General features: G+C 45.4%; 2 protein-coding genes across 10 annotated transcripts in view; one reads left to right on the top strand and one right to left on the bottom strand.

The window, feature by feature from the left end:
* LOC118287201 (NACHT, LRR and PYD domains-containing protein 12) overlaps positions 1 to 6,298 on the bottom strand; it is a 7,762-nt gene extending 1,464 nt beyond the window's left edge. Inside the window, exons 1-7 of one of the 2 annotated variants that reach the window (XM_035612166.2) lie at positions 6,167 to 6,298; positions 3,874 to 4,159; positions 1,850 to 3,722; positions 1,585 to 1,758; positions 1,151 to 1,324; positions 1,027 to 1,073; positions 1 to 610 (exon numbers count right to left, since the gene is read on the bottom strand). The exon at positions 1 to 610 is cut by the window's left edge and continues 1,464 nt beyond it. In XM_035612166.2, the coding sequence (XP_035468059.2) occupies positions 24 to 610; positions 1,027 to 1,073; positions 1,151 to 1,324; positions 1,585 to 1,758; positions 1,850 to 3,722; positions 3,874 to 4,150 (3,132 nt within the window). In that variant the 5' untranslated portion in view covers positions 4,151 to 4,159; positions 6,167 to 6,298 and the 3' untranslated portion in view covers positions 1 to 23. The remainder of the gene's footprint in view (positions 611 to 1,026; positions 1,074 to 1,150; positions 1,325 to 1,584; positions 1,759 to 1,849; positions 3,723 to 3,873; positions 4,160 to 6,166) is intronic. The other variant, XM_047336529.1, reaches the window with a different exon arrangement.
* A 6,889-nt stretch (positions 6,299 to 13,187) lies between these two features.
* The window catches only part of cpm (carboxypeptidase M), a 15,572-nt gene continuing 11,259 nt past the window's right edge, over positions 13,188 to 17,500 (top strand). For 5 of the 8 annotated variants that reach the window (XR_004785654.2, XR_004785651.2, XR_004785655.2 and 2 more), the window contains exons 1-3: positions 13,189 to 13,410; positions 14,901 to 15,089; positions 16,794 to 16,891. Coding sequence is in view for 1 of the 8 variants with exons in the window: in XM_035612504.2 (XP_035468397.2) it covers positions 14,915 to 15,089; positions 16,794 to 16,891 (273 nt within the window). In the remaining 7 variants the exon portion in view is untranslated. Of the gene's footprint in view, positions 13,411 to 13,741; positions 14,443 to 14,900; positions 15,090 to 16,793; positions 16,892 to 17,500 lie in introns of those variants that run through there. The other 3 variants (XR_007031946.1, XR_007031945.1, XR_004785650.2) reach the window with 3 other exon arrangements.

Here is a 17,500-nt window from a genome sequence, read left to right as displayed (position 1 = left end):
TGCGTTTCGGTGTTTGTCCTGACTCAGCAGTTGGAGAAGAAGATGCCGTCTTCCACCTCGCACAACGACACCGACGACCTGAAGCCTCTAAACGAGTGTCGGAAGCCGAACCCGAAGGCCGGGTAAAGAGGCTGGTCGAATGTGGCTTTGAACGTGTGGAGGAGCATCATGGTGTCGGGCGTCACTTTGTAGAAGGACAGGACGCCAGCGGCAAAGTCCAGAAACACTCCCACCCTGTCGGAGGCGGGAGAGAACCGGGGGCGAATGGCCACGGCTTCGTTCTGGTGCTGCACAGAGTAACTGCCGCCATCGTCGTCGCAGAGCAGCACCCAGGAGTGGTCGTTGGCTCCGAGGCAGATGTCGGCGCCCTCTCCTTTCCGGAGGATTCTTTTGTACGTCGCTGCTACGTAGACCTTGCCTGTCCACTTGACCTCCCAGTAGCAGCGGCCGGTCAGCCCGGTGCCGCACAGCACCTGGAGCCAGCAGTCGAATCTCTCCGGGTGATGACGAGGCGGCTGCTTGTCCGGTACGGCCGTCGCCGTTTTGCCGTCGTCGGACAGTTTGAGGTTCCTCTGTGCCGTGTTTTCATCCAGGGCCAGTTCACAAACGTCTGATGGACAAAACAAGACGCAGGACAGCAGCTCATTATCATTGCGCAGGTCTGATGCAGTGGTATATCGTCCACTTGTGGGCTTATCTGAGCACGCATACAGGAAACAAGGAAATTGCTTGTTTTTTTTCTTTGCAAATCTGTGAGCCTTGTCAAAGAATACGTTCTTCTGATCCTGATAATATAATTGGTTAAATTGGATATTTGCTGCTGCACTTGTGCCTCAGAGGATTTGGCTAATTAGGGACTCTGTCATCTGTCATGTTGCTATAAAAGGTTAGCAATCACATATCGAATTCCTCTTCTACAGCCGACAAAAATGCTTTGTAGCTTTGACTGGAATCTTTGATGAGCTTCCCCTTTTCCTCAAGGCGTGATTTTGATTTTGTTCCGTAAAACAAGAAGTGTAAGCTTACATTTCTTCAAACCAGGTCTCAGCCTTTGCTCGCCACAATAGTCGAGGCTGGAGGAAGGAACAGAGTCAGTCAGTATTCCGCATATCCACATTGTGTGGCAGAGAAATTCAGTGGGAATTCCTACTTGAGAGTGTCCAGTCTCCAGCGTGGATCCTTCAGGAGAGCCGACAGCATTGTCGCTACCGAGTCTCCTGGATGATTGTAGCTCAGGTCCAGCTCTTTCAGCTTTGAGGGGTTGGACCTCAGGGCTGCGGCCAGAGAAGCGCAGCCTCTCTCCGAGATCATACAGCCGGACAGTCTGCACACACACAGAAACATAATTACATTGAGTTGACCGAGTGGTTTGTTAGTGATTCTAGATGGCCCACGAGTAATTCGAACAAAGGCTCAATCTGAGATTACAAGAACTTCGTAGGGAGCACGCAGAACAACTGGGTCATGTCGAGATAAGTCCAGGGTTGTGAACGGGTTGTTAATCATTAGCAGATATCAACCAGGCGTTTTGTGAAGCAGCATTGTAATGGTCATAAGAAGAAGAAGAAAAGAATGAATCCCAACCTGAGTGTCTGCAGGCCACAATGTGGACTCTCCAGTCCAGCACAGAGGAGCCTGACGCCTGAATCCTGAAGGTCATTGTCACTCAGGTCCAGCTCGGTTGGTTTGGACGACTGAGAGCTGAGCGCTGAAGCCAGAGCTTCACAGATGTTGTCTGACAGATTGCAGCCACTCAGCCTGAGGAAGTATTAGATTGACAAAACTAAATGAAGAGTCAAATAGCCACATTTGATACAGAGAAGGATTGCAGTTTTGTTTTTGCACTTACAGGGATTTGTTGGAGGCCTTAACCACTGGCATCAGCCGGAGTAAACCCTCCTCTGACGGACAGTATTTCTTCAAGTCGAACACGTCAAGAGCTTCTTCCGATGAGAGTAAGATGAAGACCAGCCCCGGCCAGTGGGCGGGAGAGAGACTGCTCGGGGAAAGATTTCCTGAACTCATGTACTGCTGGACCTCGTTCACGAGGGAATCATCCTTCAGCTCATTAAGACAGTAGAACAGATTGATGCTCCTCTCTGGAGATGTATTCCCACTTATCCTTTTCTTGATGGAGTTGATCGTGTGCTGGTGGTTGGTCAGAGGGAACTCTTTGCTCATCTTCAGCAGGCGCCTGAGGAGATCCTGACTGGTCTGCAGGGAAAGGCCCAGAAGGAAGCGCAGGAACAAGTCCAGGTGCCCGTTGGAACTCTGCAGTGCTTTTTCAAGTGCGATCTCGTGGACGTCTGTTAAGGGTATTCTCTTGCAAAGCGTGCACAGTTTGTCCAGTGTCAGCTCTGTCTCAGACAGGACATTCTTGTTGTCTTTAATGAGTGACATCACGACGTGAAGGGCAGCAAAATACTCCTGAAGGCTCAAATGCACAAAGCTGAACTTTCTGTCCTTGTCGCTGTGGCCCCTCCAAATGCGCACGTCCTTAGAGACCTCCGTGAACACCCCGGTGTTCAGCGCGGCTTTACGGAAGTTAATGCCACTGTCTTTCAGGTCTTTCTCATAGAAGAGGTTGCCGTGCTCCAGCTGGCGGAATGCTAGTTTTGCTAAGGACTTGATGTACTGAATGCTCTTTTTCGTGCCACATCGCTTTTCCGTTTGGGTGATTTGATACATCAGGAACTCTGAATACATCTCGGTCATTGTTGTGGGCAGATACATCTTTGCTTTTGTAATCAAAATGTCCTGCAGGACTACAGAAGTGAGCCAGCAGAACACTGGGATGTGACACATGATGAACAGGGTTTGCGATGACTTGATGTGGCAGATGATTTTGCTGGCTTGCTCCCTATCTGGGAATTTCTTCTTGAAGTACTCCTCCTTCTGTGGATCGGTGAATCCGCTCACCACCGTCATTCTCTGGACATAGTCTCGAGGGATCTGACTGGCGGCCGCGGGTCGGGTGGTTATCCAGACGCGAGCAGACGGAAGCAGAGTCCCACTGATGAGGGCGTTCAGCAGGACCTCCACTGAGGCCGACTGTGTCACGTCAAAATCAGCTCGCTGCTGTTCAGTGCTAGTCAAGTCCAGCTGAAGGCGGCTTTCATCCAATCCGTCCAACACAAACAGAAGTTTAAATTGACTCACGTTGTAATCTCGGCATCCTGACGCCTGTAGATTTGCGAAGATAACTGTGAGATCTTCCTCTTTGATGTCTCTGGTTTCCCAGATACTTTTATGGACCAGCTGTGCCAGACTGAGCTTCTTTCCCTTCATTAAGTTTAGTTCGCTGAAGCTAAAGGGAAATATAAGATGTACGTCTTGGTTTTCCCTCCCCTCGGTCCAGTCCAACACAAACTTTTTCACAACGAACGTTTTGCCAATTCCTGCCACTCCAGTCGTCAGCACCATTCTCATGGGTTTTCCAGAAGTGCTTTTGAATATGTCACTCGGCTCGATGGGTGTCTCGGTGTCTGCTGCCGTCCGTCTCTGGTTCTTCATCCACATGATCTCGTGCTGTTCGTTGATGTGTATTTCCCTCCCGGCTGTGATGAACAGCTCGATGAAGATGTCGCGCAGGCACTGCTCGTCCATCCTCTCTGCCATTCCCTCCTGAACAGAAATAAACCTGGCCTTGAGGTAAGACTGTAGTTTCTGTTGGTACCGTATGATCTGCTGTTCCGTCAGCTCTGGCGCCGAGGTCTTCACATCTGCAAGGAACGAAATGACAACAACAGTAGATTAGTTAGGAGAAAGATTGAAACCACTGTGGCGCAAAATTGAACATCAAATTGAAGGATATTATTTGCTAATTACACATTTTAGCAACATTATCCAACATCTTTTCACTCCGTCACTTACCTTTTAGCGCTGAGCTTCGCTCTGTCAAATAATGCACCAGTTCATTCATGTTCATCTTCCCAAAGACCGCCTTGGCCACCTCCACGACCTGACGGTTGTATTTCTGCACCATCACTGTCACCGTCTCCCGCCTCTGTGCCTCCTTCAGCCGGAACGTCGGGATCGGCGTGAAGCCGCTGTAGAGCTCGGGCAGCTGCAGGTACCATTTGAAAGTCATAAAGTCTTCGTGTTCCAACTTTTCCAGGGCCTCCAAGAGCAGCTCTTCAACGGTCACCATCTCTGCATCCTGATCGGATCAGACAAGATGTTGACGATTACAGATTCATGTCTTTGTATCAGTGCATACACACGTTTGTGTTTATTTTTTGTGTTATATCGTCACATTCTGGTATAGAATGTGTCCAAATTCATGACTTTGTTACGTCAGGCGAGGAGCTTATGTTTTGGCCCCTGTCCGTTTGCTTGTTGGTTGTTTAGTTGGTCTGTCGCCCATAAAGAACTAGCTGAGGACAACAGATGGAAATCAGCCTTTATAGCTAACTCTGGTCTGCTGATCAATGAGCACTGTGCCTCGTCAAATGAATAAATGTCAATATCAGCATGTTTACGCAAAAACTATGAATTGGATTTTCACAAAACTTGGTGGAAGGACGGTACTTTGGCCAAGAAAGCATCATTTCAATTTCGGCGAGTATCTGGACAAAGGGGCGGATATAGAATATCTTTTTTTAAACAATCTTTTTTGTTTGCCTGTCGGCATTTTTGACATTTTCACAGATCTTCCCAAGGAATCACTCATGGACATTTATAGGACTGATTTCTATGAGTGTGTGGGATTCGGTGCAGCTTGATTAATTTGAGGACGGTCGGGCCTTGGCGGCGGTTTGCTCTTGAGTGTCATTCTTTCATTGTGTCCAACCAGAAAGCTCCAAGGTTTCCTTCTGTATACCCACTTAACAAATTGCACAAGGACACATATGAATATAGTTTTTGTGTCAGAACTTTCACTTCAGTGAATTTGTTTCGGCAAATACCATATAGTTTGTAACTGGAGAAAAAAAGTTTTGCAAAGGGAAGGCTTCTCCTCTGTTCATTAAAAAAGAAATAGTGTATTATCAGGTGGTTTCAGGTGTGAATCAAATGTCCAGGGTGACTTCTATCCCCACTTCATCCCAACAGAAACTTCAGGGAAAGTTTGAAACCAGGTGGAACACGGACTTCTCACAGACCTTAACATAACATACACAAAACATGATAAAGTACATAAAACATTTCATCCATTATAACAAGAAGCATTTCTTATGAAATGCATGAACATATGACAAGCACCAATTAGTATATACAATACTCCACAACATGAGTAAAAATGATTCGTTATCTTTTTCAGTATCGCTTATGGTAAATATTGTAACACAATTACAGTGAAGCTCTTGACATGCGAGGGCGTTTTGTGTTTTCCAGGATGTAAAAGGGTCAGAGTTTCAGAGGACGTGATTTCTCCTATAAACTTCTTGACTTACTCACAGATGTGACTCATTGGTCGGCCGGTGGGTTGGTTTGTTGGTTTTTGGATGACGTCAAAGCTACATAACAGATTTCTAATAATCTTTTTGGAAGGATGGGACATGGATCCGGGAAGAACCCATTTTATTTTTGGGCTGATCCATGAATTTTTTCTAATCACTTTCTTTGACCTTGTGAGAGAGAACGTTTATTGGCCTTTTTTCAAATTTCACAGAGAATAATTTGTGGATGTTGATTTAAAAAAAAAAATTTTAAAAGACATATTCATGGGAATAATACTTAGAGAGTGAGATTTGGTGCAGTTCCAAATAAAAAACGAATCTTGCAGATTTAAATGTTTTTTCATTAGAGGACTGTGTAGATTTCTCTGCGGCTCAACAAGCTAAAAACCCCATTGCAATTCAAATAAAGTCAAAATCTTCATGGGCGAAAAAAATACCTCAACAACTGAAAACAGTCTGACGTCGGCAGTGGAACGATTTCTCATCAACTTTGTTACTACGGTTACTGGTTCCTTTAGGCTTGGATGTAGAATGATGGTGAAACTATTGGTTCACCCCCAAAAACATTTGTCGGCACCAATCGGCCAATTAGAAATCAGTATTTTCTGTCGTCAAAAACACAGATCAAATCAACGTTAGAAGAAATAGGCGTCAATACGCAACAGCACTGAACGATGTTCTGAAGCTGCGACACAACAGAAACTTTTATCATTACCAAAGTTAAGAGACTCGAACGAAAGGGAAATGAAGAAATAAATGTCACTTACTGACGTTGTTCTTAATACATCCTGTGTTTCTGTGTCCGGCTGCTCTGCCCCGTTTGAAACATGTTCGATAAGTAACAAGCGAGAGAAACTTTCTTCTCACAGTCTTATCAGTCGTCATAAACACCGGCGGCGATGAGTCAGGACAAAGTCCTCAGTGAACTGAGTCCACGTGACAAATCACCCTTTAGATAAATGTGTGGACAGAGTCAGGCTAGTCGTTGTGCTAAGCTAACTGACCGAACAGAGCCAAGTTTATATTATTATAGTTATTATAGTATTATAGTTATATTATAGTTTCAAAACTTGAGTTCTCTTAAAGTAAAAGGTACGAAACATGATTAAATGTCATTGCAAAAGGTTCTGTCAACATATTTTCTTGCATGCTGAAGATAATTATGTTGGTTGTAAGTTGTCTTTGTGTCGCAGGGGGCTGAGACAGTTTTGACAGGTGATCGTGCCGCAGCTTCACTTTGCCGCCGACAGTGAAGCTCATTATCTCATAGGTATGAAAAAGTGTTGGTTTTAGAAACAAATGTAAATTATGTAAAAACAAAAACAAAAAGATTTAGTGGTTTATTCATACATATTTTTTGTACTTGGGTTATCTTTGTTGATTCGCTATAGTAGGAATTGGAACTGTTTCACTGTGTGCAGCTGAGAAGTGCTGACAAAAATCAATACAAAATAAAATATGAATAGATATATAACATAAATAATTGACCTTTTTATCCCCATTGACTCTTTGGCCATGTAAAAGTTACTAAATTTAACATGGTAACCGCTATAGAAACCACGACGAGAGTATTAAATAATTCACTATGTCAATAAAATAAATTCACTTTATTGCACAGTAAAAGTAAATACTGAACACTGTGTATTGTGTGTTGCTGCGTCACGCTAGCGACCTCTAAAGGCCGCACTGTTCATTACACCCCAGAACATGAAGTATTCAGATCCTGTACTTAAGTAGCAGTACTTGTACCACACTGAAAAATACTCCATTACAAGTAGAAGTCAGGTATTTTCTAGGGTTAGGTAAAGTAAAGTAAAAGTATGTGAGTACATTCAGGAAACTCTACTTAAACTATGAAAAGTCAAAGTACTCAATGTAAAAAATGGTCCTTGAGACTGTTGTACATATATATATGTATAATATTTAAATTATTATTGAATCATCATCATCATCATTTGATTATCATCACTTATGCCAATGCAACAATTAATTATTATAATAATCGTACATGATTACAGTACCTGCACAGATAAATATGAACATATGTGGAAAATCATTGTCACACAAGAACTCATTGATTTCATCCTATTCCAGATTTATTTTCCAGTCGATACGGAGGCGCATGAGAAAAAAGAGAAATATTTAACAAATATTAAATGTTGGACTGTTGGAACCAAACGGCACAGTGAGGGTACGAGCAGCAATAAGTCGACCTGAGGCTGCAGAGGAGGGAGATGCTCCAACAGACTGTGGCTTCATGCAACATTGATGTGAGGAGCTGCAGTGGAAGCGCTGTCGACAGTTCAGACGCTCTGAGTGACGGGCGGCACGCTGGCGGTGAAGTGGCTGCGCTGTGAGTTTTTACATGTCGAGTGTAAGTTCGGCTACAAGACGGGAACAAGTGGAACAGCGTTTTACTGGAACAGCATCTGTAGCGTACATTTAAAACTAAGTGTCTACAGTCGTGCGAGTGGTTAGCTGCGACGCAGCTGAAATATTGAATATATAAAATATAGGAAAACCCTTCCACTCTCATCACCTCTGCGTTGTGAAGGAGGAGCTCACGAGTTGGTCCAGGAAAGTGTTTTTTGGTCTTGGAAACTTTCCTCAACTGCTTCGGTTCAGGAACAACTCCACCGCGGCTCCAGTTTTGCATCCGTCCAAAAAAACGACAGCTAAAAAGTCTGTACATGCTTCTTATGGATTATGGTAACGCATCAGTGGGCCAGGTGCATGATGGGAGATGAGTGTGTGTGTGTCGGGGCTGGTTGGTTAGGATACGAGGCAGATTATGGAAATGTGATGGTCTGGATTTCAGCTTTCTTCCGCTGCTCAAAGATTTAGAGTCTTATCTCCAAAAAAGATTAACTCCGACTATGCAGATCTGTCTCTCTTCAACCTGTCTGTCTGTCTGTCTCTCTTCAACCTGTCTGTCTGTCTGTCTGTCTCTCTTCAACCTGTCTGTCTGTCTGTCTGTCTCTCTTCAACCTGTCTGTCTGTCTGTCTGTCTCTCTTCAACCTGTCTGTCTGTCTGTCTCTCGTCAACCTGTCTGTCTGTCTCTCTTCAACCTGTCTGTCTGTCTCTCTTCAACCTGTCTGTCTGTCTCTCTTCAACCTGTCTGTCTCTCTTCAACCTGTTTGTCTCTGCTCAACATTTTCGTGCTTGGCAAACCAAAAATCACGACTCTGAAACCTCCGCTTAACAACTGATCATGTTTCTGGGTCATTGAATGCACCATATTGGACAAATCATAAGAAATGATAAGAGAAACCCGTATTTTGTTTTGTTTGTGCTTATTGATTTAAACGTGCCAACCGTACGTTATATTATCCGCTAAACGTGGACTCCTGTCTGGAGCAGGTGGTGCTAAAGGTTTGATCGCCAAGAGGAGTGAACACGCCCTCTGGGCAGGACGGACTGAATGCTGAAGTGGGCCTGGGCTAGCTAGTTAGCATGCTAACTTGAGTAGAGGCAAAGAAGTGATCGAAATGGAAGCGGGAGTTGGCGCGACGTTGCTTTCCACGCTTGAGACAGTTTCTTGACGAGTGAAGGAATGACGTTCGATGCTGAACTCAAAACGTAAGGTAAGCAAACGACTACCAATGCTAACGTTGGCTAGGTAGCGATAGCAGAAGCTTGTAGAAGCACCAGTGATGAGTGAGGCGGCCATTTTGAGTTGTCGGATGATGTGAACACTCACAAGTTGCTAACACGGGAATCAATAGACCTAAACGCAGCAAAATAGGAGAAGGTAGCAGCGTCGCCCTGTCACTCGGTGGGTCAACCATCTCGGTTCGAGTTTCCCAGAGTTCGATCCGACTGACGTTCCCTCTGGTGTCACCATCAGGTCGACACAACAGGGGCGTCACGAGCCTCCTCCTAGACCTCCTCAAGGACCACTTCACCTCAAAGTCCCAACCGAGACAAACTATTTCCATCTACTCCACTTATATCCGTCTGTCTGTGTCGTTGGACTCAAACTTTAAAGATAATTTGTTTTCCAGGTAAAGAAATTCTGCAGCGCAGAGAGGAAACGGGGGTGAGTCAGCGTCGCGTGTTTCACAAAATGAGATTTCAATTGCTCGGAGACAGATGAGTGCATCACTGATGTTGTACCTGTCGATCTTCGCCGCGGCTTCATTAACTTCCTGTTTCTGAGCCTCGTCTCTCATCGCCTTGACCGTGTCGGCTTAAATGAGCTGTCAGTCATCCAGCCGGCCCCCCGAGGCACAATTACCCTGACATTATTACCTCGGCGTACAAGGCGGAGGATTAAAAACGCTTTCAGTGCTGTCGGTTCGCTTTAACGCAAGCAGAAGCCGAAAACACAGAAGACTACACCTGACACAGAGGCAATCATCAGAATACTAATTTCAATTTTGATAAAAACTGAAAGAGAAGGAAAAGAGAGACGGAACTTGAACCGCTACAGATATTCACTGTTGCGTTCTATATCTTCACATGTTCACCCGAGTCTTTTAGCAGTCGGGATATGAACATTCAATGTTGGCAAAACTGAGACCTCCGTCTTCAAAGACCTCCAAAACCCCTTCAAGGATGCGAACAACCACCTGGAGGACGGCTGCTGCTCCGACTCGTGGGCCGGAATCCCTACAACCTCTTCAGATCCCCTGCAACCTCTTCAAACAATTCCTGCAATCTCTTCAGAGGCCTCTACAACCGCCTCAGTTCCTCTTACAAACGAGTCAAGGTCTCCTGCAGTCTGCTCAAGGCCCCTCACAACCTTTTTCAAATCCCCTGCAACGTCTACAAAAGCCAATCGATAAAACCTCGCTGTCTCTTCAGATCCTTCTGAAACCAGGTTCTCCTACACAATAGCCACGGACTCCTGCAGTCTCCTCGAGAACCTCTACAACCTCTTAAGTGACCTCTCTCTAAGGACCCTAAAATGTCTTTTAAGATCCCACAATCTTTTAAAGACCCTCCCCAATGAATCCCATCTAGGTCCCTAGAGCCTCTTCGAGAACCTTAAAACCTATTTAAGGACGCCTACATCCTCTTGAGGGACGTAATCGTCCTCGGGGATGCCAAAAGAACGTCCCTTAGGACTCCTACAACCAACCGACGCACATTAGGATCTACCTGGACCTCCACAGGTCATTTTTTAGTATCCATAAACTTTACTTCAAGACCCCAGAACCTCCTCAACGACCTGTACTTATTTACTCATCTACCTATTACCAGTTCTCACATGCAGACCTTAAAGCTGCTGTGACAAAGTAGAAGTATACATTTATGTATCTTTCAGGTTGAAAATAACATTTTTATTTGGGTTGTGATGAGATTTTTGGTGTTGTAGTCTAGAGCTGCAGCCAGCAGATGGCGCCAAAACACCATCACATCGACCTGACGCCTCCCATCTGCTTTCAGCTGGTTTCTGTTGTCAAAGGGAGAAGATACAGGTTTGGTTTTGGCAAACCTAAACCGAAACTATCTAAAAAGTTGTAAATATTTTATTCAACAATTCAATTTTTCTATTACAAACATATGTTTTACATTTATAAATTCTGCATGTATAAACACACAAACACAACCATTTGCAAAAAGTAATTTGCTACTTAAGGTTTATTATCAAACAAGAATAAAGGTTTTTCATATATTTTTTAGCAAAAGCCAAACCGAACATTATGATACAAATCAATATTCAACCTTTAATTTTTTTTAAAATCATTATTGTTTAAAATACCTAAATAATGTTTTCTTGTCAGAATTTAAAAACTATGTAAAAAAAATGGATGCAAAACTATTAAATAACGTTATATTGAAAATTATATCAATACCTTAAATGAAATATGATAAACAGGCAGTATAATGTAAATTGTTGTATTAAAAGTTAAAAGGGAAATTGAAGAATTTTCATATTAATAAAGTAGAGGTTCTGTAATGGTGTGTTTTGTCTAAACGGCCACTTGGGGGCACTAAAGTAGAGTTTTTCAAAAGCCACACTTGATTCAATGGTAATTTTTTGAAAATTAAGAAGAAAAAATTAATTCAAAATGAAGCTGTAGATGTTCATCCTAAATTCAGGAATTCATGAGTTTAAGCAGTTTGTTTACATCTCAACCTATTCCAGGACTCCTACAACATTCTTAATGATCGATAAAAAAGACATCTTCAAGGACTAAAACATCTTCAAGGACCCCAAACACCCCTAAGTTCTCTTCAGGGAGTCTGTGACCTCGGTATGTATCTACAACCTCCTCGAGAACGAATACGACATCTTCCTCAAAGTGCCTACAAGCCCCTCCAGGACCTAAACTCCCCTGAGGACTTAGACGCCCTCCAGGACTTTGACGTCCTCCAGGACTTTGACGTCCTCCAGGACCTGACGCCCTCCAGGACCTGACGCCCTCCAGGACTTTGACGTCCTCCAGGACCTGACGCCCTCCAGGACTTTGACGTCCTCCAGGACCTGACGCCCTCCAGGACATGACGCCCTCCAGGACCCGACGTCCTCCAGGACCCGACGTCCTCCAGGACCCGAAGCCCTCCAGGACTTTGACGTCCTCCAGGACCTGACGCCCTCCAGGACCTGACGCCCTCCAGGACTTTGACGTCCTCCAGGACCTGACGCCCTCCAGGACTTTGACGTCCTCCAGGACCTGACGCCCTCCAGGACTTTGACGTCCTCCAGGACCTGACGCCCTCCAGGACTTTGACGTCCTCCAGGACCTGACGTCCTCCAGGACCTGACGCCCTCCAGGACCTGACGCCCTCCAGGACTTTGACGTCCTCCAGGACTTTGACGTCCTCCAGGACCTGACGCCCTCCAGGACCTGACGCCCTCCAGGACCTGACGTCCTCCAGGACTTTGACATCCTCCAGGACCTGACGCCCTCCAGGACCTGACGCCCTCCAGGACCCGACGTCCTCCAGGACCCGACGTCCTCCAGGACCTGACGCCCTCCGGGACTTTGACGCCCTCCAGGACTTTGACGTCCTCCAGGACTTTGAAGTCCTCCAGGACCTGACGTCCTCCAGGACCTGACGCCCTCCAGGACCTGACGCCCTCCAGGACTTAGACGCCCTCCAGGACTTTGACGTCCTCCAGGACGCCAACAAACTCTTCCAAAAGTCCCTCATTGTCTTCTAGGACCTTGCGTCTGCGGGCGTCCTCCTCCACCTCCTCCGTGACTCATACGACCTCCTCTAGGTTTTCTTCACCATTTTCAAGGACCCTTACTAAGCTCTTCAAGAGGCACTACATGCTCTTTGAGGACTAAAACATCCTCCAGGTTTTCTAACAACAGCCTCCTACGAGTTCACCAACAAGTCCAAAGACACAACGTCCTCCTCAAGGCCCCGACGAGCTCTCCGAGGAATCCACTTATTCTGAAGTTGTTGTTTTTTAACTTCACCTGTGAATTCTTAATATTTCTTGATCCCATCTACTTACTTCAGATTTAAAAAATCCTCTGCTCGGATGTTTTTTCCGTCGACTCCAATGTTACACTTTTCCGATAAAGTTGAATTTGAATGTTAATCGGGTTAAAAACACACATTGGCTCAGAAAAGAGGCTTTTGACTGTCTGAAGGGAATGAATCATCACTCTGTTCCTCACACACACACACACTCACACACACACGCAGACACACACACACACTCACACACACACACTCTCACACACACTCACACACACACTCTCACACACACACACACTCACACACACACGCAGACACACACTCACACACACACACACACACACACACTCTCACACACACACACACAGACTCACACACTCACACACACGCTCACACACACACACACTCACACTCACACACACACACGCACACACACACTCTCCTGTAAGCTCCGCCCCTCCGGGAGACAGACCGGGAGACCCGCGGATGAATAAGTAACATTCATTCAAAGAAGCGACGGACGGACTCTTCCTCCTCCTCCTCCTCCTCCTCCTCCTCCTCCGCCGGGACTCGGAGCCTCGTCCGTCCGGTTCGGTGTCGCTCGGATCCTCGTCGACCGACCGACAGGTGAGAACTGTGACGACCATCGATCGATCAGCTGCTTCAGGAACATTCCTCCGGTCTGATGTGTCATGTGCTGCTGGTGCAAATACAAAGAGGAGTAATAATTATTATTATTACTATAACGTATGGACCTGTGATGTTTCTGGTTGAATCTGTTATTCATAATATTCATTATCAGTGTATTGTTCAACATTATTTCTTGATGATGGTTTATTGGCTCCTGTGTTTGATCGGACCTCGTTAGTTGAGTTCACATCAGTTTTGCTCAGTTTTAACTCCACTCCACTTGTTTGTTCCTGTGATATTAATAAAACATCTCCGCGGATGGTTCGACTACAGTTTTCATAACTCAACATCTCCCTTCCAAGACGAAGAGTGCACGTCGACGTTAAAGAAGAAGTTGATGATGATGATGATGCTCACCACATGATCACCTGGACATCAATGTCCTTCCCGTTGGTTCACCTACTTTTTTATTTTGAACCATTTTTCACATTGAATAATTGCTCACAGTGTCTCGGGAGGACGTTCAGTCAGACACCAGCAGAAGTGTGTTGAAGATTCATCTGAAATGACACCATCCATAACTCAGAGGCCAGTGACAGGAACCTGTTTGTGAACCCATCTAACCGCTCTCTGTCTGTCAGAAGGTGAACGCTCCTTCCAGATGCTCACACACACACACAACTACTCCGATTACAGCTGGAATCCCTGAACAGTCGACCAGGAGCTGCAGATGATTGACAGGCCGACGTGAACAGGGCCAAGGTTCAGCTGCATCATCGTGGTGATGCACAAGAGGAAATGGTCACTTTTGAGAGGCGGCAAACTATATTTGAATGGAATAATTGCACGTTAGTTGTTTCAACTCAACTGCGTCACATTCAACAGTTACTCTGCTGTTTTCACAACCTGAAGTTACATAGTTACAAGGAGACATTTTTTTTTCCACCCCTCGATATTGTGAAGCTGTAGGAGGGAATGTTTTTGCAAGAAAGAAAAATTGATTTCATCCATCTAGCAAATAGATCTGAGGTTCGTTCGCTAAGAAAACGTTTAGTCCAAAATGTTTCTCATTGAATGATTTTTTTTAAAAATGTTTTCATGGTCAGTAATAAGAAAGTCTATCATTTCTGGATTTAGCTAAATAAAAGTAGTTGCCATCCAACATCGGATGTAAGAACGACAATTCTGTAAGGAATTTATTGGAATGTATAACTGTATGTCGTCCGCAAAGAAACATTGTGACATAACCGCAACTTCTTGGTTTCAAGGTAAAATTGTTCTTGAAAATGAGGCAGAAAATAAATAATACAATAAATAGTTGTGACTAAATAATCAACAATCAGACTCAAAGATCAAAAAATACATTAAAAACTTTTGTCTTAATAAAAATATTTAAAATGTAAAATAAGATTCATCAGTTAAATTCAATTTTCATGAAAAACAATTCTTCCCACAATAACCCTACACGTTGTGACCTCCCCCCGCAGGTCACACTGCAGTGATGTCATCGCTCCTCTTCTTCCTCCTCCTCCTCCTCCTCCTCCTCCTCAGCCCCGCCTCCTCCGCTCTGGAGTTCCGTTACCACAACAACCGCGAGATCGAGCAGTACCTCGTCCAGGTCAACGCCTCCAACCCGGACATCGCGCACCTGTACAGCATCGGCCAGTCCGTCAGAGGTAACGATGACTATTGGTTAAATTTAGACTATGAAATGTCCCAAAACTCCAAAATATTCTACAAACAGTAACGTAAAATATAAAAAATCGAACCCCCAACGTTTTAACAAAGTCATTTTTTTCCCCGCTAGTCTGCGATGTTTCTTTTCCATGTTTAGCCACATTTTTATTAGTGTAACCATGACAACAATGGTGCAGCGTTGTCGGGTACGGCAACTAGCAACTGGCAACTGGCAACTGGCAACTGGCGGGAAAAACCAAGGAAGAGTTTGCGATTCTGGCGATGAGGGATCACGACAGTCTCGAGAAGAAAACGATCGACAGCGTCCGTGTGATTATTCTCACAGCCAGAAGGGGGCGACAGAGAGACAAAGGGTTTCTCAGCGCAGGTTTAACGTGAAGTCTCGTTGAACGTAGTCGTGCTCCGATCTCGTCCGTTTCACGAGTCGCAGTCATAAACTCGATCTTCAATTTTTTTAAACTTTTCTTTAAAACCATTCCCTTCGACATTTGAATCTTGTACCCTGCAGCTATTGAATAAATACTTGTGTGAACAGAAGTATTGGCCCCGCAGACACACATCGCTAACATACTGCAGGAGTTACAGCACAAACAGCTTTTAACCTGCACTACTTTACACACACACACACACACACACATGATGAGTGACTGATGAAGTATCAGGTGTCAGTCACTATAGCAACCGTGACACTGCGAGAGTGTGTGTGTGTGTGTGTGTGTGTGTGTGTGTGTGTGTGTGTGTGTGTTGGTGTGAGGATCGTATAACTGGACGGCGAACTGAGGTCAATTTAATCTGGGACGATTTAATCTGGCTAATCGCCAACACACACACACACACACAGACAGACAGACAGCGCTAATCTGAGCTAATCTAGGCCACCAGCCGTCCTGCGTCCAACCTGTGTGTGTGTGTGTGTGTGTGTGTGTGTGTGTGTGTAGCTGCCTTGTCTGCAGTTTGCCAGTTTCTCCCTCATGTTTCAGTGATGACTCTTGCAGCTCAGTGTGTGTGTTTGTTCGTGTGTGTGTGTGTGTGTGTGTGTGTGTGTGTGCGTGTGTGTGTTGGCGGCCTGCTGAGGCTTGCACGGCCCGCTGACTTCTCTGACACACTCACCTGCGGTTGCGTACACGTACATGGAAACTTTTCACTCCTCCGCTGACAAAACAGCAGCAATTACAGCGTTGCCATAAAGACAAGTATGAGAGAAGGACAAAACGTTCATCTGTCCGATGAGAACGCTGCCTCGCGGCATGTGTTCCGTGTGTGTGGTTGGAACCCCGGCTTGTGAAGATGCCGTTGGTTTGCTGTCAACGATAAAAAAAATTGAGCCATCCTCACGTCAAAGTATTAATTTGTCACGTTCCTGTAAACATCGTTGTCCCGTCATCCTTCCGTCATCGGTATTGATTATCCTCTGAGGGTTTGGGGGGGACGGGGGCTAATCCCAGCAGACACTGGGGCGAGGGGGCGGGGCTCACCCAGGTCATCAGTCCGTCACAGAGACAAACGACCGTTCACACACCACCCTCTGATTGACAGCTGCCGGAGAAGAACCCACATGGAAACGGCCACTTACTGTCAATAAAACCAGCAACTGTTACAAACTGTTCACCGTCGACTCGCGTCTCTGACTGACACTGACAAGGTGTTGTGAATGTTGAACTCTCTCGCTCTGCGTCCCTCAGGTCAGCAGCTGTGGGTTCTGGCTCTGGGTCGGAGTCCTCGTCGTCACACCCTCGGCGTCCCCGAGTTCAAATATGTGGCCAACATGCACGGCAACGAGGTGAGACGCACACACACACAGACACAGACATGGACGAACACACACACACACACACACACACACACACACACACACACCACAGGGCCCCTCCCTGTCGACAGGAAGCAGGAATAAAAAAGAGACTAAAGAGATCAACAAAAGCCATTGAGAGTCAGACTCTGTCCACTCTTGTATTCAGACGACAGACTGTGTGTGTGTGTGTGTGTGTGTGTGTGTGTGTGTGTGTGTGTGGTATCCTCCATGAGTCAACATTACAACGTGAGGCACAAACGTTATGAACCGAATCAGTAGATTCATTAGAAACAGCAGCAGCTCGTCGTCGTGGTCGCGACACGTCCAGAAACGTTTCAGTGACGTCGACGTACGGTTTCATTCCACGTGATGTTAAAACTTAATATGATCAACTGCATGAAACAAAAAATACAATTCTTATGATGTGAAGTTTAAAAAAACAACAACCAGAATAAAAACGTTCGGAGGGAAACTTGGCGACCTCTGACCAGCATCTGGTTGCTGCGGTTACGGGCAACGGCTGACCGCACTGCGTGTGTGTGTGTGTGTGTGTGTGTGTGTGTGTGTGTGTGTGTGTGTGTGTGTGTGTGTGTGTGT

The sequence above is a fragment of the Scophthalmus maximus genome, chromosome 12 (genome assembly GCF_022379125.1).
Source record: "Scophthalmus maximus strain ysfricsl-2021 chromosome 12, ASM2237912v1, whole genome shotgun sequence".
Lineage (NCBI taxonomy): Eukaryota > Metazoa > Chordata > Actinopteri > Pleuronectiformes > Scophthalmidae > Scophthalmus > Scophthalmus maximus.
Note: the sequence above shows the minus strand (reverse complement) of the source record. Positions and strands in the feature narration are given on the sequence as shown.